Source organism: Camelus bactrianus, chromosome 20 (genome assembly GCF_048773025.1).
Source record: "Camelus bactrianus isolate YW-2024 breed Bactrian camel chromosome 20, ASM4877302v1, whole genome shotgun sequence".
NCBI classification, from domain to species: Eukaryota; Metazoa; Chordata; class Mammalia; order Artiodactyla; family Camelidae; genus Camelus; species Camelus bactrianus.
In genome coordinates, this window is record NC_133558.1 from 23,159,955 (window position 1) to 23,186,032 (window position 26,078).

General features: G+C 37.1%; 1 protein-coding gene across 1 annotated transcript in view; it reads right to left on the reverse strand.

Moving 5' to 3' along the window:
• Positions 1-25,108, reverse strand: part of SRPK1 (SRSF protein kinase 1) — a 61,623-nt gene extending 36,515 nt beyond the window's left edge. The window contains exons 1-2 of the mRNA XM_074349069.1: positions 25,091-25,108; positions 17,153-17,382 (exon numbers count right to left, since the gene is read on the reverse strand). Of these exons, the coding sequence (XP_074205170.1) occupies positions 17,153-17,382; positions 25,091-25,108 (248 nt within the window). The remainder of the gene's footprint in view (positions 1-17,152; positions 17,383-25,090) is intronic.
• Positions 25,109-26,078: the final 970 nt, after the last annotated feature.

The following is a 26,078-nucleotide window of genomic DNA, read 5'->3' on the forward strand; positions in this document are numbered from 1 at the left end:
AAGCTGTTGTGTAACAAACATAAAACTTTCTAAGAGACTAGATCTTAACTGTTCCCACCACTAGAAATAATAACTATGATATGCAACAAAAGTGTTAGCTGACACTACACTGGCAATCATACTGAAATATAAATTTATCAAATCAATGTATTGTACAATTTAAACTTAAACAATATTTTAATTATACCTCAGTTTTTTAAAAAGCTGAGAAGAAAGAATGAAAAAAGGAACAACAACACAAAAGAAATATAGTTGGAAAAGTTTTCCAATTAATTTGAGAGCACTAGCATAACCCTGACATTCAAAGCAGAAAAGATTAACACACATGTATCCATGCACACACAAGTAGAAAACTACTGGTCAATCTCACCAATGAACTTCACACACAACTACTGAATACTCAATATTCACAAGCAGACAAAAAAGTATCATTCAAACAGGAAACTTATTGTTATTCACTATTTAATACACATACAGAAGAAAAATACAAAAACTACAAAGACATTTGATAAAATTCAAGATGAATTTGAGATTGAAACACTTAACTAGGAATAAACTGGAGAGAAACTCAACTCAGTTAAAGATGTCTATTAGAAAATAATAGAAACATTATACAAGTGTTCCACATTATACAAGATCTTCATTACAATTACACAATTTTATGGATACTTTTCAAAGTTGTACTGGCAATCTTAGATGATAATTTAAGGCAAGAAAAAGAACCAAAACTGTCCTCATTACAAAGTGTCTATTTACCTAGGAAATTGGAGAAAAGTCACTGAAAAATCAGTACATCCAATAAAGGGTTTTAGGGAAGGAGAAAACAAATTATAATACAAATTACAAAAGCAACAGTATTTCTACATGCCAGCAATAACCAATAAAAAATGTAACAGATAAAAAGCAATGTATTTACAAAAGCAATAGCAACAGCTCTAAAATCTAGAAACACACATGTCTGAAGGATATATGATGCCTTAACAAACAAACAAAAACAAACTACAGAATATTTCTAGATGGGAAGACTCAAAATTGTAAACATGTTAATTTTCCAGAAAGTAATCTATAAATTCAAAACAATTCCAATAGAAAGCAACATGGTATTTTGAAGAGTGTGATTTTGTAGAGCGTGACTGTAAAATCTTGAAAAAGGAAATAAGCAAAAATAGCCAAAAATTTTTCAAAAAGGAGAAATGATATGGGAACTTGTTCTCCAGATAACAAAATATAATAAACAGCTATAGTAATTAATCCTGGGAGCACTGGTACTGATTAGAATGAAATCTAGTCACGGACTCAAGTAAATATGGGAATTTAATATTAGATAAATATGGCATTTCAAAACAATGAAAAAAACATTAACTATTTATTATAATCACTGGGAAAACCAGCTATTTGGGAAAGCTGATCCTTCTAAGAGGGAGGCAGGAATATCAGAGTGAGGAGATATGATGACAGTGCGAGGAAGGAGCCATGAGCCAAGGAATGCTGGGGACCTCTAGAAGCTGGAAAAGACAAGGAAATGGATTCTTCCCTAGAGCCTCCAGAAGGAACACTGTCCTGCTGACCCATTTTAGACTTACAACCTTAGAACTGTAAGATAATAACTTTGCATTGCTTTAAGCTACTAAATTCACAGCAGCTGTAGGAAACTAATACAGCAGTCTAGCATTACTCAAACTAGTAACATGCCAGTTCAAGAAAGCATTCAAATGCTCTATAAATATGTGAAAAGATTTCAAAACCAATAGTAACAGGAAAAAATTAAAAGATAATTTTTTTGCCCACTGACTTGGCAGAAATTAAAAAGCATAATTTCGTATGACAAGGATTTGGAGGGAGTGAATAGGCATTCTTTTATACTGTTGATGGGATTAAAACTGGTAAAGCCTTTTTGGAAGGTAATTTGGCAGTTTATATATCCTTCGACAAACTAAGTCTACTTCTGGGAGGTAATAATTATGGAATAGTTAAGAGCACAGATACTATTGAGGGGTGGCTGCTTGAATATGAATCTCTTTCCTGCCATCCACAAAATGTTTGATTAGGAGTCACTTAACACCCCAAGCTTCTCTAATGATTTATCTACAAAATGAGGATAGTAGTTGCTGTGAAATTTTGACATTTAATGTAATTAGCATAATGCTTATTAGTCCATAGGTAGTGCTTGATATACATTACCTATTGTTAACGCATTATAAAGTACACGTACACATCTAAAATAACTGTGTTCACACGAATGTGGGGAAATTGGAAACTCTGTGCATTTTTGGTGAGAAAGTAATGATGCAGCTGTTATGAAAAAGAGTATGGTGGGTCCTCAAAACATTAAAAATAGAGTCACCATATTCACCAATTCTACTTCTGGGTATATACCTAAAGAATTGAAAGCAAGAACTCAAAATTTTAAAGGATAAAGAGTTTCAGTTCTACAAGATGGAAAGTGTCATGGGGATGGATGAGGTGATGGTTGTATAACAATGTAAATGTATTTAATACCACTGAACTGTACACTTAAAAATGGTTAAGATGGGAAATTTTGTTATGTGTATTTTACCACAATTTGGAAAAAAAAAATCAACATAGAAAAAAAAAAACCCCAAAACACTATGACTGAACTTGTAACAGTGCCTTGGCATGCTGCTGTGATGTCACACAATATCTAGATTCTAGGATCTTATAATTAAGCAGGAAATAAAGCAAGCAAACAAACAAAAAGATGGTCATCATGTTATTGTTAGTATAAAATAAATGAACACAATTTGTAATAAGTAGCAGGAGTTGAGTAATTCATGGCATATCCATATAATGGAGAAGTGCTATCAAAGAAAACTAAGACACACCGTAAGACTGTATCAATTTTGTAACTTAAAAAGCTGCCTGGGGGTCAAGCTTCCAAACAGCCTGAATGGAGGTGCTGAGATCCTCCCCTTAGGGACAGAGACAGAACTTGGTACCTCCTCAACTACTGGGAGCCATTTAAAAAATCTAATAGGCTGCTTGAACAACCACAAAGGTTTGAAACACGACAAAGAGTTGAGGCACAGTTAAAAGACAAGGTTCAACTATGTAGGCTCCAAGATTGGGACAGGAGTTTGTTTTCAACCAACCAACAGAGAGTAAAGCAGAATGAAGAAACAGGAATATGTTCCAAATGAAAGAATAAGATAAGAGCTCAGAAAAAAACCTTAATGAAATGAAGGTAAGTAATTTATCTGATAAAGAGTTCAAAGTAATGGTCATAAAGATACTCACTGAGCTGCAATGGATGAACACAGTGGGAACTTCAACAAAGAAGAGAAATGGGAGAGATAAAAAAGTACCAAACAGAAGTCACAGAGCTGAAGAACTGAATGGAAGAAGAGACTAGAGGGGTTCAACAGCAGACTAGAGTAAGCAGAATAATCAGTTATTTCAAAGCAAGTAGTGGAACTCACCCAAATCAGAGTAGCAAAAATTAAAAAGAGTAAGAAGTGCAGATAGCTTCCGGGGCTTACGGGACATCAAACAGACTAACATCACACTTCATTACAGGGATACCAGAAGAAAGAAAGGCAGAAATCTTGTTTGGAGAAACAATGGCTGAAAATTTCCCTAACCTCAGGAGGAAACAGACATCCACAACAATAAATTAAAAGGGTCATATCCCATGATCAAGTGAGGTTTGTTTCCAGGGATGCAAGAATTGTTCAACATCTGCAAATCAGTCAATATGATACACCACATTAACAAAATGAAGGATAAAAGTAATAATCTCAGTTGATGGGAAAAAGCATTTGACAAAATTCAACATCCATTTATGATTGAAAACTCCCAACAAAGTGGATACAGAGGAAATGTATTTCAACATAATTAAGGCCATATATGACAAGCCCACAATGACCATCATACTCAACAGTGAAAAGCTGAAAGCATTTCCTCTAAGATCAGGGATGAGACAAGGATGTCCATTCTTACCACCTGTGTTCAATATAATATTAAAGTCCTAGTCAGGGCAATTAGGCAAGAAAAAAAAAAAAAAGAAAGAAAGAAAACGCATCCTAACTGGAAAGGAATAAGTGTAATTGTTGCTATCTTGATAGATCACAAAACTACAGAATGGCACAGAATGGTTCATGCTCTACTACCATCTGTTTTAGGAAGGATTACCTCTTTTTAAAAAGCAACATGCTTTTTACTTACTAACATAACTCACTGAGTAGTTAGGGGAGCGACACTTTCAATAAAGAGACAAGCTTGACAATATGCTGAATTTTAAAGAAACTCTTTTAGATAATTTTGCAGGATCTGGGAAAAACTAGCTCTGATCTGCTGATCAAGTTCCTATTTTAGTTTTAAAGTATATGTACTTTGTGGGAAATATGTATGTATTTTATACCATGAATAGAGTCCTAAAATTGTGTAAAATAAGTTGATAACATGAATTATTATATGCATACAGTGAGGCTGCTTATTCTTTCATAGAATTAATGAATCTTAGAGTTAACAAAAATCTTTAGAACTCTATCCTAAGCCCCATTTCACAGATGAACATTCAGACTCAGAACTAAGTTAAGGAAGTATCCCAGGTGTAGGAAGTCATAGACTAGAACCTAGAAAATGAAATTTTGCATTTCAGCCAAATGCTTTTTCCATTGTGCTACCAAGAAAACAAATAAATAAACAAATCTTTATAGTTAAAAAAGCCCCTATAGGTAAAACACAAAATAATTATGGTTATAGGATAGAATGTAAGGTAATCATCCTAAGATGGTAAAGACAGAGGCAAAGGACAGAGGTGAAACAGAAGAGGCAAAGAAAAGGTCTACCAGCATTCTTATTTAACAAAGTGGGAAGTTAAAGCTTGCCTAGAGTTGATGAAACCAAAAATAGAGGCTGAGGTACCTCGAAGTTATGAAGTAATCAAAAGTGGGTCTAGACAGAAAATAAAAAATAAGGATGTGGAAAAACAGGAACCCTCATACATTGCTGGTGGAAATGTGAAATGGTATAACTACTTTAAAAAACAGTTTGTCAGTTCCTCAAAATGTTGAATAGATTTACCATATGACTAAGCTCTTCTACTTCCAGGTATTTATCCAAGAGAAATAAAAACATGTGCCCACACAAAAAATTTCCCATGAATGTTCATGACAGTATTATTCATAATAGCCAAAAGTGGAAACAACTCAAAAATCCATCGACTGATGAATGGCTTCCAAGTGGTCTCCTTGCTCCCAAACGTGTCATCTCTAATTTAACCTCTAGATCAGGGGGTCATAAAGACCTTAAAGGTTCATTACACACAGTGCTCTATGGAAAGAACTGTCAATGCTATGGAAGAGAACCTCGAAAGAGAGAACATCATGAAAGTCTAGAAGGATTAGGCCACTGAAGATGCCATCATTGTTATTTAAAAAAAAAAAAAAAGCCATGAAAAAAAATCAAACCTGAACAATAAATTTCTGTTGGAGAAAATTGTGTTCAGTTGTTGTGCATGAGTTCACAGGATTTATGACAGAGCCAATCAAGGAAATCATGAAAGACTGTGGATATGGCAGCAAAGTAAGGGGGTGAAGGGTTTTAAGACATGGATTTTGGAGAAATTCAACAGCTAGTAGACATAACAGAGGAATTAACAAAAGATGACTTGATGGAGATGAGTGCTTCCAAAAAAGTGGCAGATGATGAGGAAGAAGACATAGAAGAAGCAGTACCAGAAAACAAATTGACATTAGATCATCTGGCAGAAGGGTTCTGATTATTCAAGACTACTTTTGACTTTTTATGACATGGATTCCTCTATGTATCACTGAAACCAAAACTAAAGCAAACGGTGGAAAAAAGATTGGTACCATATAGAAACCACATTTAGAGAAATGAAAAATCAAAAAAGTTAGACAGAAATGGCCAGGTATTTCTATAAAGTTAGACCAAGCATGCATTCCCCTCCTGCCTCCTCTTTCCACCTCCTCCACCTCTGCCACCTGAGACAGCAAGACCAACCTCTCCTCTGCCTCAGCCTATTCAGTGTGAAGACAAGGATGAAGACCTTTATGATATTGCACTTCCACTTAATTAGTAAGTATCATGCTGTACAGTTAAACTTATCTGTTGTGTATGTGTGTATCTGTGTGAAAATCTAATAGTTGTACAGCAAGAACCATATGGGATATTTTTTGTCATCATCACCAAAGTATTCACTGTGTAGACATTGTGTGCAAGACTTGAAGTGGATAGCCTATCCTTACATAGGCATAAGAATTACACTACCCTACAGTATGCAGCTGCCCTCTTAATTGGAGAAAACTGTGTATCATCTATTACAAGTAAATTTTTTAATGCAACAATGTTTCCAATACCATGTTATGAATGTGACTATAATGTAATACTGTAAGTCATTAAAATTTTATAACAATTCATTCATTAGTGTATAGGCCAGGCTACCACTAAGCAACTGTATTGACTACACTAGGCTACCATAAAGCAATCATATTATTTTGTTATCAATACATGAAACATTATACCTGTAAATACACATGAACTTCTTTTTCACATTTTTTCCACTTTTGATGTAAATGTTAGTAATATGTACAACATCTACAGTGTTGTGTATCATATAATACTGGTATAGGTATGACAGACAATTCATTTCATAAATGGATGATGTAAACTTATGGTATCGATAAATATAGTACAGTACTGTAAATGTCTTTTCTGTTCCTTATGATTTTAATAACAGTTTCTCTCTCAATAACATTTTTCTTTTCTCTTAGCTTACTTTAAGAATACAGTATATAATACATATAACATACAAAATACATGTTAATCAACTGTTTGTCTTATCAGTAAGGCTTCCAGTCAACAGTAGGCTATCAGTAGTTAAGTTTTTGAGGAGTCATAAGTTAAAGCATTCATAGCAGCACTATTTACAATAGCCAAGACATGGAAAACAACCTAAATGTCCATCAACAGATGACCTGATAAGGAAATTGTGATGTATTTATACAATGAAATACTACTCAGCCATAAAAATGATAACATGCCATTTGCAGCAACATGGAAGTCCCTGGAGAATGTCATTCTAAGTGAAGTAAGCCAGAAAGAGAACGAAGAATACCATATGATATCATTCATATGTGGAATCTAAAAAAAAAAAAAGACGAACTTACATATAAAACAGAAACAGACTAACAGACATAGAATACAGACTTGTGGTTGCCAGTGGGGAAGGGTGTGGGAAGGGATAAACTGGGAGTTCAAGATTTGCAGACATTGACTGGTATGTATAAAATAGATATACAAGTTTATACTGTATAACACAGGGAAATATATTCAATATCTTATAGTAGCTCATGGTGGAAAAGAATATGAAAATGAATATATGTATATCCATATATGACTGAAGAATTGTGCTGTATACCAGAAACTGACACATTGTAAACCGACTACAACTCAATTTAAAAAAAAAAGTTAAAGCAAATTTTCAACTGGCAGGGAAGGAGGGGTGGATTCTTATTCCTAACCCTGACACTGTTCAAGCGTCAACTGTACATAGAAAGTACACAATGTCTGTTAGCCAATCTGTGGTTTCTCAAGGGAGTGCAGATGGGGTTGAAGATTTTAAAAATATCTTTATATACGTCCCTGTATTTTTATGGAGGAAGAAAAAAAAGACATATTACTCCCCTCTCTTGCCCCAGAACTAAATGTGAGTATCTTCTCACCCTTAGTGTAGGCAATTACTTCCTAAAACACTCAAAACACAAATGAAAAATTTGGCAGTTTCACATAAAATTAAACAGATATTAACTGTATTTCAGCAATTCAAATACTAAGAGAAATGAAAAGATACATCTACTCAAAAATTTGTACATGAATTTATAGAAACTTTACATAATAGCTCCAAACAGAAAATAACATAAATGTCCATCAGTGCAGAAGAGATGAACAAACTGAGGTGTATTCACACAACAGATTAGTATTCAGCAATAAAAAGGAACAAACTACTAATACATGCAAGAAACACGGAGGAAACTTAAAAGCATTATGCTGAGCAGAAGCTTGACACTAAAGGGTACACACTACATGATTCCGTTTATATGAAACTGTTGATCAGCCAAACTAATCTATAGTGACAGAAAGAAGCCTGGTGTTGCCTAAGGCCAGGATTAGGAGGGAGCGATTGAACCAACACACTGAAGTTTCTGCAATGATGAAAATGTTCTAGTCTTGACTGGTTCTTGCCTTTGTCAAAATATACTGAACTATACTCTTAGAATGAGCTCATTTTATTATTTGTAAATTGTACCTCAATAGGGTGATTTTAAAATATAGGCAGAGTATTCCCTCCTTTCCATTTCTAACATAAATTAAAGCTATCCCTAGGTTAACCCAAAACCAAGGAATTAAGATTCTCCTTGCTTACTGAGAGTTCTTGCCATCTGGTCACTGGCAGCCAACTCATAGCTTTTCACAAAGAAAGGTCTTGGTGTGGAGTGATAATAGACACCAGCAGCAATGGAGACAAAGCACAGTAACAGCAGCAGATCAGGAGCCCCTTAATTTGCAAGGGGCCCCACAAAAAACGGGGTGCTAACTACAAGAGCAAAAACGTGGGTCATCTTGGGTCATCTTAAGACCCTACAAAACATACACTTTCAGGAGGATACATCACAGAACAATTTTCCATACTATAGTTTTGAAAAATTCCTAAGTCTGAAATTCTACTGAATTTCTATGACCTCAGGGGTTCCTTTTAATAACACCTAACTGAAAAATTTTCTACACTTAACACTTTTTTAAAATTTAGTTTAATGTCTCGTGGTCACTTGAAATCCCTTGTGATCTCAGATGAATTCAAACAGCAGTAAATCAAAGAAACTAATTTATTTCTTGATTTTTAAGGTAAACTAAGCTTTATTATACTATTTTACTACTAAAATGCATTGTGCCACCTGGCTTACTTAAATACTATGGTAACTTTTTACTTATATTTGTTAACACATGTGATGTATACCAGAGTAACATTCCTGGAAGAGGAAATGCCAGGTCTAAGTGTATGTGCAACTTATTTTGTGATACATACTGCTAAATTCATCACCCTTCATAGATGGTGTGTCAAATTTATTAGACTGCTATTAGCAATTTAGCCTGCTTTGTCATTTCCTTTCCAATATTATGTATCATTAACTTTTTGTTCTGTACTCACCCTATGGGGAAACACAGAATCTCAAAAAATGTTGAAAACTCTGTAATTCAAGGTGCTCACACTGGTAGTTTTTCAAGTGAAAAAGCTGGGTAAAACAGAAAAATACATACACTGGCATACACACACATACACTCAAGTAGTTACTATAACCTAAAACATAGAAGTGAAGAGGCCACTTCTTTGCATATGGATATACTAACTCATGTTCCCAGTCACCTTTCTTGTAGCAACTACACCCTTATGTATACCCATATGTATCAACTATAATTTCTGGCTGGGGTTTCTTTAAGTGAAGTAAGAACTTGAAAATATCTGGGAATCCATAAAAAGAATGCAAAGGATCTCTAAGAAGTGATATGGAATGATTTCTAAGATACAGTATTTGGGGGAAAATGTACAGTGCAAAAGAACGTATACTTTTGTTATTTTACACATGTGTTAAGACAGATGGAGAAACAAATAATACATATATATTTTCTCATTTTTACAAAAAAGGATACATCAGAAATGAGTGAAATGGTTACATTCAGGCAGTGGATGGGAACAGGGTAAAGGGAAGAAGAACAGGAACAAACTTCCTGAAACATGTACAATGTTTTAATGACTAAAATGAGAGGGAAAAATGGTAAGGAGTTTGGCCAAGATGGCGAAGTAGGAAGACACTGACTCACCTCCTCTTATAGGTAAACCAAAATTACAACTATTTACAGAGCAAATATTGATGAGAAAGACTAGAATCAAGCAGAAAAGATCATCTACAACTAAAGGTATAAAGAAGGAACCACACCAAATTGAGTAGGAGGGGCAGAGCTGTGGTATTGTCAAGACCTATACCCCTGGATGGGCAACCCACAAACAGGAGGATAAATACAACTGCAAACGTTTTCTCCAAGGAGCAATGCGTCTGAGCCCCACACTGGGCTCCTCAACCCAGGAGGTCCAGCATTAGAAAGACCAGTCCCCAGAATGTTTAGCTTTGAAGGCCAGTGGAGGCTTACTTTCAGGAGACCCAGAAGGTTTCAGGAAATAGAGACTCCACTCTTAAAATGGCATACACAAAATTTCATGTTCTCTGGGACTCAGGGCAAAAGCAGTAATTTGAAAGGAGCCTGGGTCAGACCCATCTGCTGATTTTGGAGAGTCTCCTGGAGAGGCAGGAGGTAACTGAAGCTCACCCTGGGAACAAAGACACTGGCAGCTGCCATTTTTGGGAGCTCATTCTACCACGTGGACACTGGTGTTGGCAAGCACCATTTTATTTTTATTTATTTTTATTTTTATTGAATTATAGTCAGTTTACAATGTTGTGTCAATTTCTGGCATACAGCAGTTTTTCAGTCAAACATGAATATACATATATTTGTTTTCATATTCTTTTTCACTGTGAGTTACTGCAAGATCTTGAAAATATTTCCCTGTGCTATACAGTATAAACTTGTTTATCTATTCTATATATACCCGTCAGTATCTATAAATCTCAAACTCCCAGTCTGTCCCTACCCACCTTCCTCCCACTGGCAATCACAAGTTTGTATTCTATGTCTGTGAGTCTGTTTCTGTTTTATATTCAATTTGTGGGCTTTTTTTTGGAGGGGGGGGTTAGGTTTATATATTTTCAGAGGAGGCCCTGGCGATTGAACCCAGGTCCTTGTGCATGCTAAGCATGCACTCTACCACTTGAGCTATACCTGCCTCTGGGCTTTTTTTTTTTTTTTTTAATATTCCACATATGAGTGATATATGGTATTTTTCTTTCTCTTTCTGGCTAACTTCACTTAGAATGACGTTCTCCAGGGACATCCATGTTGCTGCTAATGGCATTATGTTGTCATTTTTATGGCTGAATAGTATTCCATTGTATAAATATATTACCATTTCTTTATCCAGTCATCTGTTGATGGACATTTAGGTTGTTTCCATGTCCTGGCTATTGTAAATAGTGCTGCTATGAACACTGGGGTACAGGTGTCTTTTTGAATTAGGGTTCCTTCTGGATATATGTCCAGGAGTGGGATTGCTGGGTCATATGGCAAGTCTATTTTTAGTCTTTTGAGGAATCTCCATACTGTTTTCCACAATGGCTACACCAAACTGCATTCCCACCAACAGGGCAACCACCACTTTAGAATCTTACCTCTAGCTTATTAGCAGGGGACCTAGCCCCACCCACAAGTCTCCAGTACTAGGCGGCTTTAACCAAGCAATCTAGCTGGGTAAGGACACGGACTCACCCACCAGCAGGTAGGCTGCCTTAAGACCCTTTGAGTCCACAGCCATCCTGGACATGGCCCTGTCCACCAGAGGGCCCAGGATCTGGCCCCACACACCAGTGCAAAAGCATTAACCCCCAGAACCCCAGTATCCTGTAGCCAGAACTCAGCTCTGCCCACCAGGGGGCCGACACCAGCCTCAGGACCACCACAGCCCCAGAGCCTGCCGTGGCAAGATTCAACACACCCACTGGCAGGCCAACATCAGCTCTGAGACACCTTGGGACCCTCAGGCAGCTGCCCTGGGCCCCAGCCCCACTCACCAGCAGGCTAACACCAGTTCCAAGATACCCTAGACTCCCCAGCCAACTACCTCAGGATCCAGCCCCATGCACCAGAGGGCCAGGACCAGCTTTAGAATACCCCAGAACCCATAGCCAGCCATGTCAGAAACTGGCCCCACCCACCAGCAGACTGACACTAGATCAGTGAACCCTACCCCCTAACCCCAGAACCTGACTCTGCCCACAGTAAGCCAGCATTAGCCCTGGGACTCCCGGGGCTCTGCAGCCAGCCACCTTATGACCCAGCCCCACCAACCAGACTGCCCACAGTAGTCAGCCTGCCACAACAGAAGGACCTATACAGCCCACATAGGGGGAACCCCTAGAAGACATACTCCGGTGACCAGAGGGGAGAGAGCACTGCTGGGGCACATAAGACATCTCCTATAAAATGCTACTTCTCCAAGGTTGGGAAACATAAACAAGCTACCAGATACATAGAAAAACAGCAAGTTAGATAAAATGAGGCAACAGAGGAACAACTTCCAAATGAAGAACAAGATAAAACCCCGGAAGAACTAAGTGAAGTAGAGTTGGGCAATCTACCCAATAAAGAATTCAAGGTAATGAATATAATGATTGAGGAACTCAGGAGAAGAATGAACAGAATGAGAAATTAGAACTTTGTAATAGAGAATTAGAAAATATAAAAAAGAACCTAACAGTGATGAAAAATACAGCTGAAATTAAAAAGTACACTAGGAGGAATTAATACTAAACTAGATGAGACCTCTAAGACAACATCAAGCATACTAACACATGATAGGGATCCCAGAAGGAGGAGAGAGAAAGGGGCAGAGAATGTGTTTGAAGGCATAATAGCTGTAAATTTCCCTAAACTGGGAAAGGAAACAGACATCCAGGTCCAAGAAGCACAGAGTCCCAAGCAGGATCAACCCAAAGAAGACCACTCCAAGAAACACTATAATTAAAATGGCAAAAATCTAAAGATAAAGAGAATATTAAAAGTAGTAAGGTAAAAACAAGTTAAATACAAGTGAACTCCCGTAAGGCTGCCAACTAACTTTTCAGCAGAAACTCTGCAGGCCAAAAGGGAGTGGCACCATATATTTAAAGTGATGAAAGGGAAAAACCTACAACCAAGAATACTCTACCTAGCAAGGCTGTTATTCAGATTTGAAGGAGAGATCAAAAGTTTTAAAGACAAGCAAAAGCTAAAAGGGTTCACCACCATGAAACCAGCTTTGTAAGAAATGTCAAATGAACTTCTCCATGTAGAAATAAAAAAAGCCACAACTAGAAGTATGAAAATTATGGAAGGGAAAAATCTCACTGGTAAAAGCAAATATACACTAAAGGTAGTAAATCAACCAAATACAAAGCTAGTAGGAAGGTTAAAAGACAAAGTAATAAACACAACAGGTAGTTAAGGGATACACAAAACAAAAAGAAGTAAAAAATGTCAAAAATTGTAATCATGGGGGGAGGGAGTACAAAAATATATATGGATTGCTATATGCAAACCTATGGTAACCACAAACAAAAATTTATAATAGATACACACACACAAAAAGAAAAAGGAGTCCAAATAACACTAAAGACAGTCATCAAAGCGTAAGGGAAGAGAACAAAAGAAGAAAAGAACAAAACTGAAAAACAATTAACAAAATGGCAGTAAGTTCATATCTAACAATAATTACTTTGAATGTAAATGGACTAACTATCCCAGTCAAAAGACACAGAAGAGCTGAATGAATATAAAAACAAGGTTCACGTATATGCTGCCAAATGAACTAAATAGATCTATATAGAACATTTCATCCAAAAGTAGAATACACGTTCTCTTCAGGTGCACATGGAACAGTTATCAGGATAGATCACACACTACACCACAGAACAAGTCAGCAAATTTGAGAAAATTGATGTACTATCAAGCATCTTTTCTAGCCACAATGCTGAGACCAGAAATCAACTATAAGAAAAAGACTGCAAAAACCACAAACATGTGGAAGCTAAGCAATACGCTACTAAACAATCAATGGATCACTGAAGAAATCAAAGCAGAAATTAAAAATACCTGGAGATAAATGAAAATGAAAACACCACAATCCAAAATATATGGTATGCAGTAAAAGTAGTTCTAAGAGGGAAGTTTACTGTGAAAAAAGCCTACTTCAGGAAACAAGAAAAATCTCAAATAAACAACCTTATCTTATACCTAAAAGGAACTAGAAAAACAAAAAAGTAATCAAACCCAAAGTTAATAGAAGGAAATAAATCATAAATATTAGAGCAGAAATAAATGAAATAGACTTAAAAACAATAAAAAAAAAAGATCAATAAAACTAAGAGCTCTTGGGAGGGGGGAAGATAAACAAAATTCATAAACCTGTAGCCAGACTTATCAAGAAAAAAAGAGGGGCCAAATCAATAAAATCAGAAATGAAAAAGGGAGTTACAACCAACACCACAGAAATACAAAGGATCATAAGAGACTACTACAAACAATTAAACGCCAATAAAACAGACAACTTAGCAGACATGGACAAGTTCCTAGAAATGTACAATTTCCCAAGCCTGAATCCGGATGAAATAGAAAATATAAACAGACCAATTACCAGTAAAGAAACCAAATCAGCAATTAAAAAAAAAAACCCACAAAAACCAAAAAAACCCAACAAACAAAAGTCCAGGACCAAATGGCTTCACAGGTAAATTCTACCAAATGTTTAGAGAAGAGTTAATACCTATTCTTGTCAAACAATTCCAAAAAATTTCAGAGGAAGGATGCTTCGAAACTCATTCTATGAGGCCAGCATCAACCTGATATCAAAACCAAAGATATCACACAAAAAAGTAAACTACAGGCCAATATCACTGATGAATACAGATTCAAAAATTCTCAACAAAAAATTAGCAAACCAAATTCAATAATACATTAAAAGGATCATACACCATGACCAAGCAGAATTCATCTCAGGGATGAAAGGACAGTTCAATATCCACAAATCAACAGATGTGATACACCACATTAACACACTGAAGAATAAAAACCGTATGATCATCTCAATAGATGCATAAAAAGCTTCTGACAAAAAACTCAACATCCATTTATGACACAAACTCCACAGAGCGGGCATAAAGGGAACATACCTCAACATAAATAAATACCATAAATAATAAACCCACAGTTAACATCATACTCAACAGTGGAAACTTGAATGTATGTCCTCTAAAATCAGAAACAAGCCAAGGATGCCCATTCTCACCACTTTTATTCAACATAGTATTTGAAGTCCTAGCCACAGCAATCAGACAATAAAAAGAAAGAAAAAGGATCCAAATCCTAAAGAAAGAAGTAAAACAGTCATTGTTTGCAGATGACACTACACATGCAAAATCCTAAAGACACCACCAAAAAACTACTGGAGTTCATCAATGAATTTGGTAAAGCTGCAGGATACAAAATTAATATACAGAAATCTATTGCATTCTATACACTAATAATGAACTATCAGAAAAATTAAAAAACGATCCAACTGACCATCATATCAAAAAGAATAAAATGGGGGAGGGGGCTGGGAAGGGACAGACTGGGAGCTCAAAATCTGTAGATACTGACAGGTACATATAGAATAGATAAACAAGATTATATTGTATAGCACAGGGAAATACATACAAGATCTTGTGGTAGCTCGCCGTGAAAAAGAATGCAACAATGAATATACGTATGTTCATGTATAACTAAAACATTGTGCTCTACACTGGAAATTGACACAACATTGTAAACTGACCATAACTCAATAAAATAAAATTTTAAAAAAAAGAATAAAATACCTAAGAGTAAATTTAACTAAGGAGGTAGAAGATCTGTACTCAGACAATACACTGATGAAAGAAACTGAAGACAACACAGATGGAAAAATATATACTATGTTCACAGATTAGAAGACTTAATATTGTTCAAATTACCATATTATCCAAGGCAATCTACAGATTCAATGTAATCCCTATTAAAACCCCAATGGCATTTTTCACAGAACTAAAACAAGTAATTCTAAAATGTGTATGAACACACACACACAAAAAACCCTGAGTTGCTAAAACAATCTTGAGAAAGAAGAGAGCTAGAGGTATCACATTTCCTGACTTCACACTACTACAAAGGTACAGTAATCGAAACAGTATGGTAGAAATTGACACAACATTGTAAACTGACTATACGTCAATAAAAAATATATATATACAAACATTAAAAACAAACGAAGTATGGTACTGGCACAAAAACAAACACATAAATAAAGAGCCCAGAAATAAACCCATGCACTTACGGTTAATTAATCCATGACAAAGGAGGCAAGAATACACAATGGAAAAGACAGCCTCTTCCATAAGTGGTGCTAGAAAAATTGGACAGCTACGTATAGAAGAATTAAATTAGAACATTTTCTCATACCATATTAAAAAAAACTCAAAATGGATTACACTTTTCTGGATTTTTTTTTTATTATTCTTACATTTATATTTTCCATAAAGTTTGGAACTGGCTTTAGTTCTTAACAGAATATTGTTTAGTTCTTAACAGGAGTAGAAAATTTATATATTAATTTAGGAAGAACTAATTATTATTTAAATCTGAGTCTTCTAAACTAATACATGTCTTCATGTATTCAGTATTTGAGATTACTTATTAATCACGCATTCTAAAATGGTATTATTTAAAAAGTGGAAATATGGAGCTTTAATTACAGTATTAATTATCATTGTTCCAGTAGCCTTAGTATATGGCAATGTCAAAGAATGCACCCAAGAATAATAATAATCACTGGTTCTGCCATGTAAGATTTTCAACAGAAATAAAGGACAGTGATGTCACAGAAACCTACTATGCCAACATACTGTCCAATATAAAAATTTTTAAGAACTTATAATCATAGCCAAGTCTTGTTTCCTAAATAAGTATCACTATAAGGAACCAGAGTTCCTCAAAATTGAGTGACACCAGGGTTGGGGCAGGAAAAGTACAAGATGAATCTAGAATATCTCGTGCCATAAAGTATAAAACTGCTCAAATTATAAAGGAAACACGTCAAAGGACAAGAAGCCAGCTTTAAGGGGCTCCCAACGGCTAAATATGAAAGAATTTGAAATAATGAGAGTAATGTATTAAAACTCACTGAATAAAAGGGACTTCATATGTTCATGCCAAGATGATGACTATGACAATGAACAAATCAATGATAAGCGCATTTTCTAATAACAGTATGCTGACCAATAACTACAGAAGGAAATGGTAGAATTAGATAATTACCATTTTGTAACCATTATATTAATAACTGATCTAGAGAGAGACGAAGATGGCGGAGTAGAAGGACGCTCGCAGGTCACCCTCTCCCACAAATACACCAAGACCCACATCTACAGACCCACTCAGCCAACCAGAGCACCTGTGGAACTCCGACAGCACATCGCCCTCTTCAAAAGATAAAGACGCCAAAAATCTGGTAGGAGAAAAGGAAAAAAGAAAGAACAAAAGGCAAAGCAGCGCGGGACGGGTCCCGCGGGGAGGGAGCGGCAAAGGAGGACTGGCGCTCGCTCGCTGGGTCTCCCCTCTCCAACTGAGAGGCCAGCGGGACGGAGGGGGAACCTCCGAGGCTCGGATCTGTACAGAGCAGCCCTTGACTCACAGAACTAAGTTAAACGGGCACAGAGCGTCCCCCCGACACGCAGCCTGAGACACGGGGCCGGCAGCGGCGGGCAGGGCCAGGCTGCACAAGCCGGGCGGAGGACGGAAGTGGCTGCACGTAGGCAGCCCCGGGGGAACGCAAGGGGCTGTGCGCCGTGGCTGTGGGTGCACAGGGCAGAACAAACTGGGCCCTCCATAAAACAGCGAGGTTGATGTGCTCTCGGGGGAAGGGTGCACACCCCCATCTCTGAAAACCCGCGGAAAGTTTTCCGGGGAAGAGAGGCGGGGCTCAGGCACAGCCGCCATATCCTCCGCGCTTAGCACTCAGGCGGGGGCGGGGGCGGGGGCGAAACCTGCATCCGCACCGAAGGGCTTAGCAGCCTCAAAAGCCAGACTGAGACTGGCCTGCAGCCCGGGGCAGATAGGATCCTTCCATCCTGGTCCCTCAGAGAACCTGCTCCACAAAGACAAACAAGGAGCTGGGTTTTGGCTCGGAGCAGGGACAGGGCTGTCCCTCGGTCTTCCCCGAGCCCACCTGCGGAGCGCAGACCAGGGCGGAGCGCGCAGCCGCACAGAGAGCGGAGCTACCGGCGCAGGTAGAGGGAGAGCGCCCCCCCCCCCTCCGCCTTTCGGGCAGGAACACAGCCCCTGACCGAGGTGCTGGGAGGGGGCACGACCCGCCCTCCTACCTGGCCAGTCTGCAACATCTGACTGCGGCATCCGGAGGGGCAGCGACCCGCCCGCCCGCAGCAGAGAGCTGCACCTGACCCAGTGTTAGGAGGAGGCGCGATCTGCTTGCCGACAGGTGCTGGAAGCAGCACAGAAGAGGGCGCCAACGGAGGGCCTCTGAAAACAGCAAGCTGAGCTTCCAAAACAGGACGAAGACAGAAAGACTTCACATTAAAAGCACACAGACTCCAGGAGAACACCAACAACACCCCCCCCCTTTTTTTTAAATCTGTTTTTACCTGTTCTATTTTCTATTACTCTCTTAATTTTTACTTCTTAATTCATTTCTATTTCTCTCGGGTTTTGATGTCCTTTTATTGATTAGACACAGGTTTCGAATACATCTATTCATCTCCCCCCCCCCTTTTTTGTAAAGGTTTTAAAAGGACGTCTCAACCAGATTAATACTCTGCTTCAACTCACTCTTCTATTATTCATTATACACTGTTTTCAAACCCTTTCTCCCTTCTTTTAAAATTCTTTCTCTCTCTCTATTTTTTTTCTTCTCTTCCTAAGTTCTATTCCTAAATAGGCATTAGATAATAAAATCCTTAAGGACCAAAATAAACAACTGATACTCCATAAACCACAGTGCCAAAGAGGTATGAGCAAGATGAAGAAGCAGAAAAACCTTTCCCAATTAAAAGAACAAGAGAAATCCCCTGAAAGAAAGATCAACGAAATAGACATCTATAGCCTACTAGATCAAGATTTCAAAAAAGGAGTGATCGAATTGCTGAAGGAATTAAAAGAGATAGTGTTTAGAGATATAAAATATGTCAAAAATGAAATTGAAGCTATAAAGAAGAGCCAAGTAGAATGGATAAACTCATTGACAGAGATGAGGAAAGATCTAATAGCTGTGCAAAGCCTACTAGATAATGCAGAGAAACGAATTAGTGATCTAGAAGACAGGGCAATAGAAAGCACCCATTCAGAAGAACTACAAGAGAAGCAAATAAAAAATAATGAAAATAGCATAAGGGACCTATGGGATAATATAAAGCGTCCCAATCTTCGCATAATAGGGGTCCCAGAAGAAGAAAGATCAAAGGGGATTGAAAAGGTTTTTGAAGAAATCATGACTGAAAACTTCCCAAACTTAAAGAAGGAATCAGATATCCAAGTACAGGAAGCTCAGAGGGTCCCAAACAGGAAGAACCCAAATAGACCCACACCAAGACATATCATAATCAAGATGGCCAGAGTCAAGGATAAAGAAATGATTCTAAAGGCAGCAAGAGAAAAGCAAAGAGTAAGTTACAAGGGAACCCCCATAAGGCTCTCAGCTGATTTCTCTACACAAACACTACAGGCCAGAAGGGAGTGGCAAGATATATTCAAAGCCCTGAATGAAAAAAAGATGCAGCCTAGGATCCTTTATCCAGCAAGGCTATCCTTGAGGATAGAAGGAGAAATAAAGAGTTTCACAGACAAAAAAAAAGCTGCAGGAGTTTAGTAACACTAAACCCATGCTAAAAGAAATATTGAAAGGGCTATTCTAAATAGAAAAGCAGCAGGATGCTACAGAAATGAGAAACACACAACTGGAAAGGCGATAACTCATGAATTACAAATAAAGTAAACATGAAATTATAAAAGGAGACATACAAATCACTGAGAGTGGGAGAGGGAGGCAGGGAAATATAGAATTTTTTTTCTTTCTTTTTTAAATTTTTTTAACAGTAGGATGGGTTTGAGATCATGTTACTATCAGTTTAATAAAAACAGTTATAGTAATGGGTTGATAGATTTACAAAAAAGGGTAACCACAAGCCAAAAATTTACAAAGGAGTCACAAAAATTAAATAAAATCCTCGATAATACAAAGGAAAATTACCAAACCACAAAAGGAAGAAGAAAGGAACAAAGAGGATATACCAATTCAACTGCAAAGGTAAGTTCAAAATGGCAATAAACACACATCTATCATTAATTACTGTAAATGTTAATGGACTAAATGCTCCAGTCAAAAGACACAGAGTGGCAGACTGGATAATAAAGCAAGAACCTTCAATATGCTGCATACAAGAGACCCACTTTAGGGAGAAGGACACATATAGATTGAGAGTGAAAGGATGGAAAAGGATATTCCATGCAAATGGAAAAGCCAAAAAAGCAGGTGTTGCAGTACTGATTTCAGACAAAATAGACTTTAAAAAAAGGCCATAAAGAAAGATAAAGAAGGACATTTTATAATGATTAAAGGAGTGATACAAGATGAGGATATTACACTCGTTAATATATATGCACCCAATATAGGAGCACCTAACTACATACAAGAATTACTAACAGAGATAAAGGGGGATATTGATGGGAATACAATCATAGTTGGAGATTTTAACACTGCATTAACATCACTAGACAGATCTTCCAGACAGAAAATAAACAAGGCAACAGAGAAATTAAATACTACAATAGAAAAACTAGATTTGGTGGATATTTTCAGAGCATTAGACCCCCCAAAAATAGGATACACATTCTTTTCAAGTGCACATGGAACATTTTCCAGGATCGATCATGTACTTGGGCACAAAAGAAACCTCAACAATTTTAAGAAGATAGAAATTATCTCAAGCATCTTTACTGACCACAATGCCATGAAACTGGAAATCAACAACAGAGAAACAAAGGAGAAAAAAAGGAAAGCATGGAGATTAAACAATATGTTATTGAAAAAACAATGGATCAATGAGGAAATCAAAGCTGAAATTAAAAAATACCTTGAGACAAATGATAATGAAAGCACAACCACTCAAAACCTATGGGACACAGCAAAGGCAGTCCTAAGAGGGAAGTTTACAGCGATACAGGCCTTCCTCAAAAAAGAAGAACAATCTCAAACAAACAATTTAACCCACCACCTGAATGAATTAGAAAAAGAAGAACAAAAAGCCCCAAAAAGCAGCAAAAGGAAGGAAATAATAAAGATCAGAGAGGAATTAAATACAATAGAGATTAACAAGACCATAGAAAAAATCAACCAAACCAAAAGCTGGTTTTTTGAAAAAGTAAATAAAATCGACAAACCTCTGGCCAAACTCACAAAGAAGAAAAAACAGAGAGCACAAATTAGCAAAATAAGAAAGGAAAATGGAGAAATTACAACAAACAAAATAGAAATACAGAATATCATACGAGAATATTATGAAAAACTATATGGAACCAAACTGGATAACCTAGAGGAGATGGACAAGTTTCTGGAAACATACTGTCCACCAAAACTGAATCAAGAAGAATCTGAACACTTGAACAATCCGATCACTAGAAAGGAAATAGAAATAGCCATTAAAAACCTCCCTACAAATAAAAGTCCAGGACCGGACGGCTTCACCGGGGAATTCTACCAAACATACAAAGAAGAACTCATACCAGTCCTTCTCAAACTCTTCCAGACGATTGAAAAGGAGGGAATACTCCCAAACTCATTCTATGAAGCCACCATCACCCTGATACCAAAACCAGGCAAAGACACTACAAACAAAGAGAATTATAGGCCAATATCACTGATGAACATAGACGCCAAAATCCTCACCAAAATTTTAGCAAATAGAATCCAACAACACATAAAAAAGATTATACATCATGACCAAGTGGGGTTCATCCCAGGGACACAAGGCTGGTTCAACATACGCAAATCAATCAGTGTAATACATCACATCAACAAGAGAAAGGACAAAAACCACATGATCATCTCAATCGATGCAGAAAAAGCATTTGATAAAATTCAACACCCATTTATGATAAAAACTCTCGCCAAAGTGGGTATAGAGGGAACATATCTCAACATAATAAAAGCTATATATGACAAACCTACAGCCAGCATAGTACTCAACGGTGAAAAACTCAAAAGCTTCCCACTAAAATCTGGGACAAGACAAGGATGCCCACTATCACCACTCCTATTCAACATAGTCCTGGAAGTCCTAGCCACAGCAGTCAGGCAAGAGAAAGAAATAAAAGGGATCCAAATTGGAAAAGAAGAGGTAAAAGTGTCATTATATGCTTTTGACATGTTACTATATATAGAAAACCCTAAAAGGTCCACACAAAAGCTACTAGAGCTGATTGAAGAATTCAGCAAGGTAGCAGGTTACAAAATTAACGTTCAAAAATCAGTTGCATTTCTTTACACTAACGATAAATCAACAGAAGAAGAAAGTAAAGAAACAATCCCCTTTAAAATAGCACCCAAAGTAATAAAATATCTGGGAATAAATCTAACCAAAGAGGTGAAAGAATTATACACAGAAAACTATAAACCATTGATGAAGGAAATTAAAGAAGACTTCAAAAAATGGAAAGATATTCCATGCTCTTGGATTGGAAGAATCAATATTGTTAAAATGGTCACACTGCCCAAGGCAATCTACAGATTTAATGCAATCCCTATCCAATTACCCAGGACATATTTCACAGAACTAGAAAAAATCATAATAAAATTCATATGGAACCATCAAAGACCTAGAATTGCCAAAGCATTACTGAAGAGAAAGAAAGAGGCTGGAGGAATAACTCTCCCAGACTTCAGACAATACTATAGAGCTACAGTCATCAAGACAGCATGGTATTGGTACCAAAACAGACATATAGACCAATGGAACAGAATAGAGAGCCCAGAAATGAACCCACAAACTTTTGGTCAACTCATCTTTGACAAAGGAGGCAAGAATATACATTGGAATAAAGACAGTCTCTTCAGCAAATGGTGTTGGGAAAACTGGACAGCAGCATGTAAAACAATGAAGCTAGAACACTCCCTTACACCATATACAAAAATCAACTCAAAATGGATTAAAGACTTAAACATAAGACAAGATACAATAAACCTCCTAGAGGAAAACATAGGCAAAACATTATCTGACATACATCTCAAAAATTTTCTCCTAGAAGAAATAAAAGCAAGAATAAACAAATGGGACCTAATGAAACTTACAAGCTTCTGCACAGCAAAGGAAACCAGAAGTAAAACAAGAAGAAAACGTACGGAATGGGAGAAAATTTTTGCAAGTGAAACCGACAAAGGCTTGATCTCCAGAATATATAAGCAGCTCATACGACTCAATAAGAAAAAAATAAACAACCCAATCCAAAAATGGGCAGAAGACCTAAACAAGCAATTCTCCAAGGAAGAAATACAAATGATCAACAGGCACATGAAAAAATGCTCAATATCACTAATTATCAGAGAAATGCAAATCAAAACTACAATGAGGTATCACCTCACACCAGTCAGAATGGCCGTCATTCAAAAATCCACAAATGACAAATGCTGGAGAGGCTGTGGAGAAAGGGGAGCCCTCCTACACTGCTGGTGGGAATGCAGTTTGGTGTAGCTACTATGGAAAACAGTGTGGAGATTCCTCAAAAGACTAGGAATAGACTTACCATATGACCCAGGAATCCCACTCCTGGGCTTGTATCCAGAAGGAAATCTACTTCAGGATGACACCTGCACCCCAATGTTCATTGCAGCACTATTTACAATAGCCAAAACATGGAAACAGCCTAAATGTCCATCAACAGGTGACTGGATAAAGAAGATGTGGTATATTTATACAATGGAATACTACTCAGCCATAAAAACAGACAACATAATGCCATTTGCAGCAACATGGATGCTCCTGGAGAATGTCATTCTAAGTGAAGTAAGCCAGAAAGAGAAAGAAAAATACCATATGAGATCGCTCATATGTGGAATCTAAAAAACAAAAACAAGCAACAAACAAACAAAAACAAAGCATAAATAAAGGACAGAAATAGACTCACAGACAGAGAATACAGACTTGTGGTTACCAGGGGGGTGGAGGGTGGGAAGAGATAGACTGGGGTTTCAAAATTGTAGAATAGACTACACTGTATAGCACAGGGAAATATACACAAAATGTTATGATAACTCACAGAGAAAAAAATGTGACAATGAGTGTGTATATGTCCATGAATAACTGAAAAATTGTGCTGAACACTGGAATTTGACACAACATTGTAAAATGATTATAAATTAATAAAAAATGTTTAAAAAAAAATAACTGATCTAGGTAAGAATCAGTGATGAATGCTAAAATAGTGAAATTTCAAAGAGGAAAGTTATTTACATAGGTCAAAGTATCTCCCCACAAATAACTTATGAATTGCAAAGGGAAAAAGAAAAGTCACAGTTTTATGGTAGAGAAATTTGGCAGTCACTACCTTAACTAAGCAGTCAAAGGTAACATTACCAATATTGGGATGCATATAATGAGTCTCTTGATGTGATGCACCAAGGAAGATATATTTCACTTACACAGTACCAACATGCATAACCTGAATCATGAGGAAACAGAAAAATTTAAACTGAGAGACTTTCTAGAAAATTAATGGCTTGAATTCTTAATATTAATGTCAGGAAAGACAAAGGTAGGCAAGGAACTGTTCTAGATTTAAGAGACACAAAAACTAAATGCAATGCATGATCCTGGGTTAGATACTAGACTAGAAAAAAACTTTTTTTTCTAGAAAGGACACTGGGACAACTGGCAAAATTTGAATAAGATCTAAATTAAATATTTTATAAATGTTTTATTTTCTATTTTGATAATTCTACTGTGATTATGTAAGTGAAAGTCCTTTTCCTAAAGGAATGTGAAGTATTGAGGGGTAAAGGTGTACAATGTCTGTAACTTACTCTCAAATTATTCATAAATAAAGGCTTGTTTCAGGCATCCACACTTTGTACTCTAAGACTAAGCTGGCAACACAAACTTCTGTAAAGATTATGATTATTTTCTAGAAGGCTTATCCACATTTATAAATAGCCACTAGATGGCAATCTGTGATCTCCTAACTCCTGCAGCCTTGGTTTCCACAGACAATATTTTAGACTCAACTATAGTGGCAATCTTTAATAAACCATTAATATATAATAACATTATTTATTAAGCAACCACTACACTCAAAATAGATGCTTTCACAATAGCCTATAAGGCCTTACATGATCTAACTTTTTCATTGCCCGTCCCCACCCCATCTCTGACTTTGTCTCCTTAGGTCTATGTGAAAGTGTTGCCTTTTCAGAGAACCTCCTTGACTCTCCTATATAAAACAGCAGTCAGAGGCATGCCCTCCCCTACCTCTTTACCCTGCTTTATTCTTCTTCAGCACCTGACACTTCTTCCTTCCCACACTCCCAGAACGTAAGTTTCATGAGGACAGACTTTATTTTGCTCACTGCCTGTATTCCAAATGCCTAGAAAAGAGATACATACAAACAAGTATCTTCTCTTTCATTTTCAGCTGTTACTCACCATTCTTCAATTGAAGACCATTATACCCCACCCAATTCCCTAATGGAACTAGACTCTGGAGCTGTGAAGAGCATTGTATGTCAAGTGTTGAAGTATCTCATGTGGAAGGAAATCATCAAGAAATTTAAGCAGCAGAGTGACTCTACAAAAGCAGTGTTTTAGGAAAATTCCTTTAGCAAGAAGGTGGTAAAAATGTAGGAGGACTGGAAAGCAAAGATGCAGGAGATACGGCAGAGGTATTAGTTACAGCCAAAGTCTCTGGTGTCAGGAGACTTAAGCTTGACCCCAAACTCTATAGTTTACCAGGGCTCCATGACTTCGGATAAACTGCCAATTCAAGAAGCTCTTTGTGCCCTTCTAAGAGGAAGAAAGCAGGAGGATGGGAGTAGTCACCAAAGCACTTTACTCCAGCTCAGTACTGGGCTAGGCACTAATACACAATTTCATCATCAGAACCTTGCCATAGACAAGGCAACTCAGACTCAACGAACTCAAAAAATACATTGTCCAAGTTCATCCAACAACTTTGTTAGAGGCAAGGTGGAACCTAGGACTAAGTGATTCAAAAAGACAAGCTCTTTTTGGTAAACAGTATATGAGCATATACCTATATGATCCTTCCACCTAGAAACATGAGCATAAGTTACCTAATTTATCTTATTATATTCTTAATAC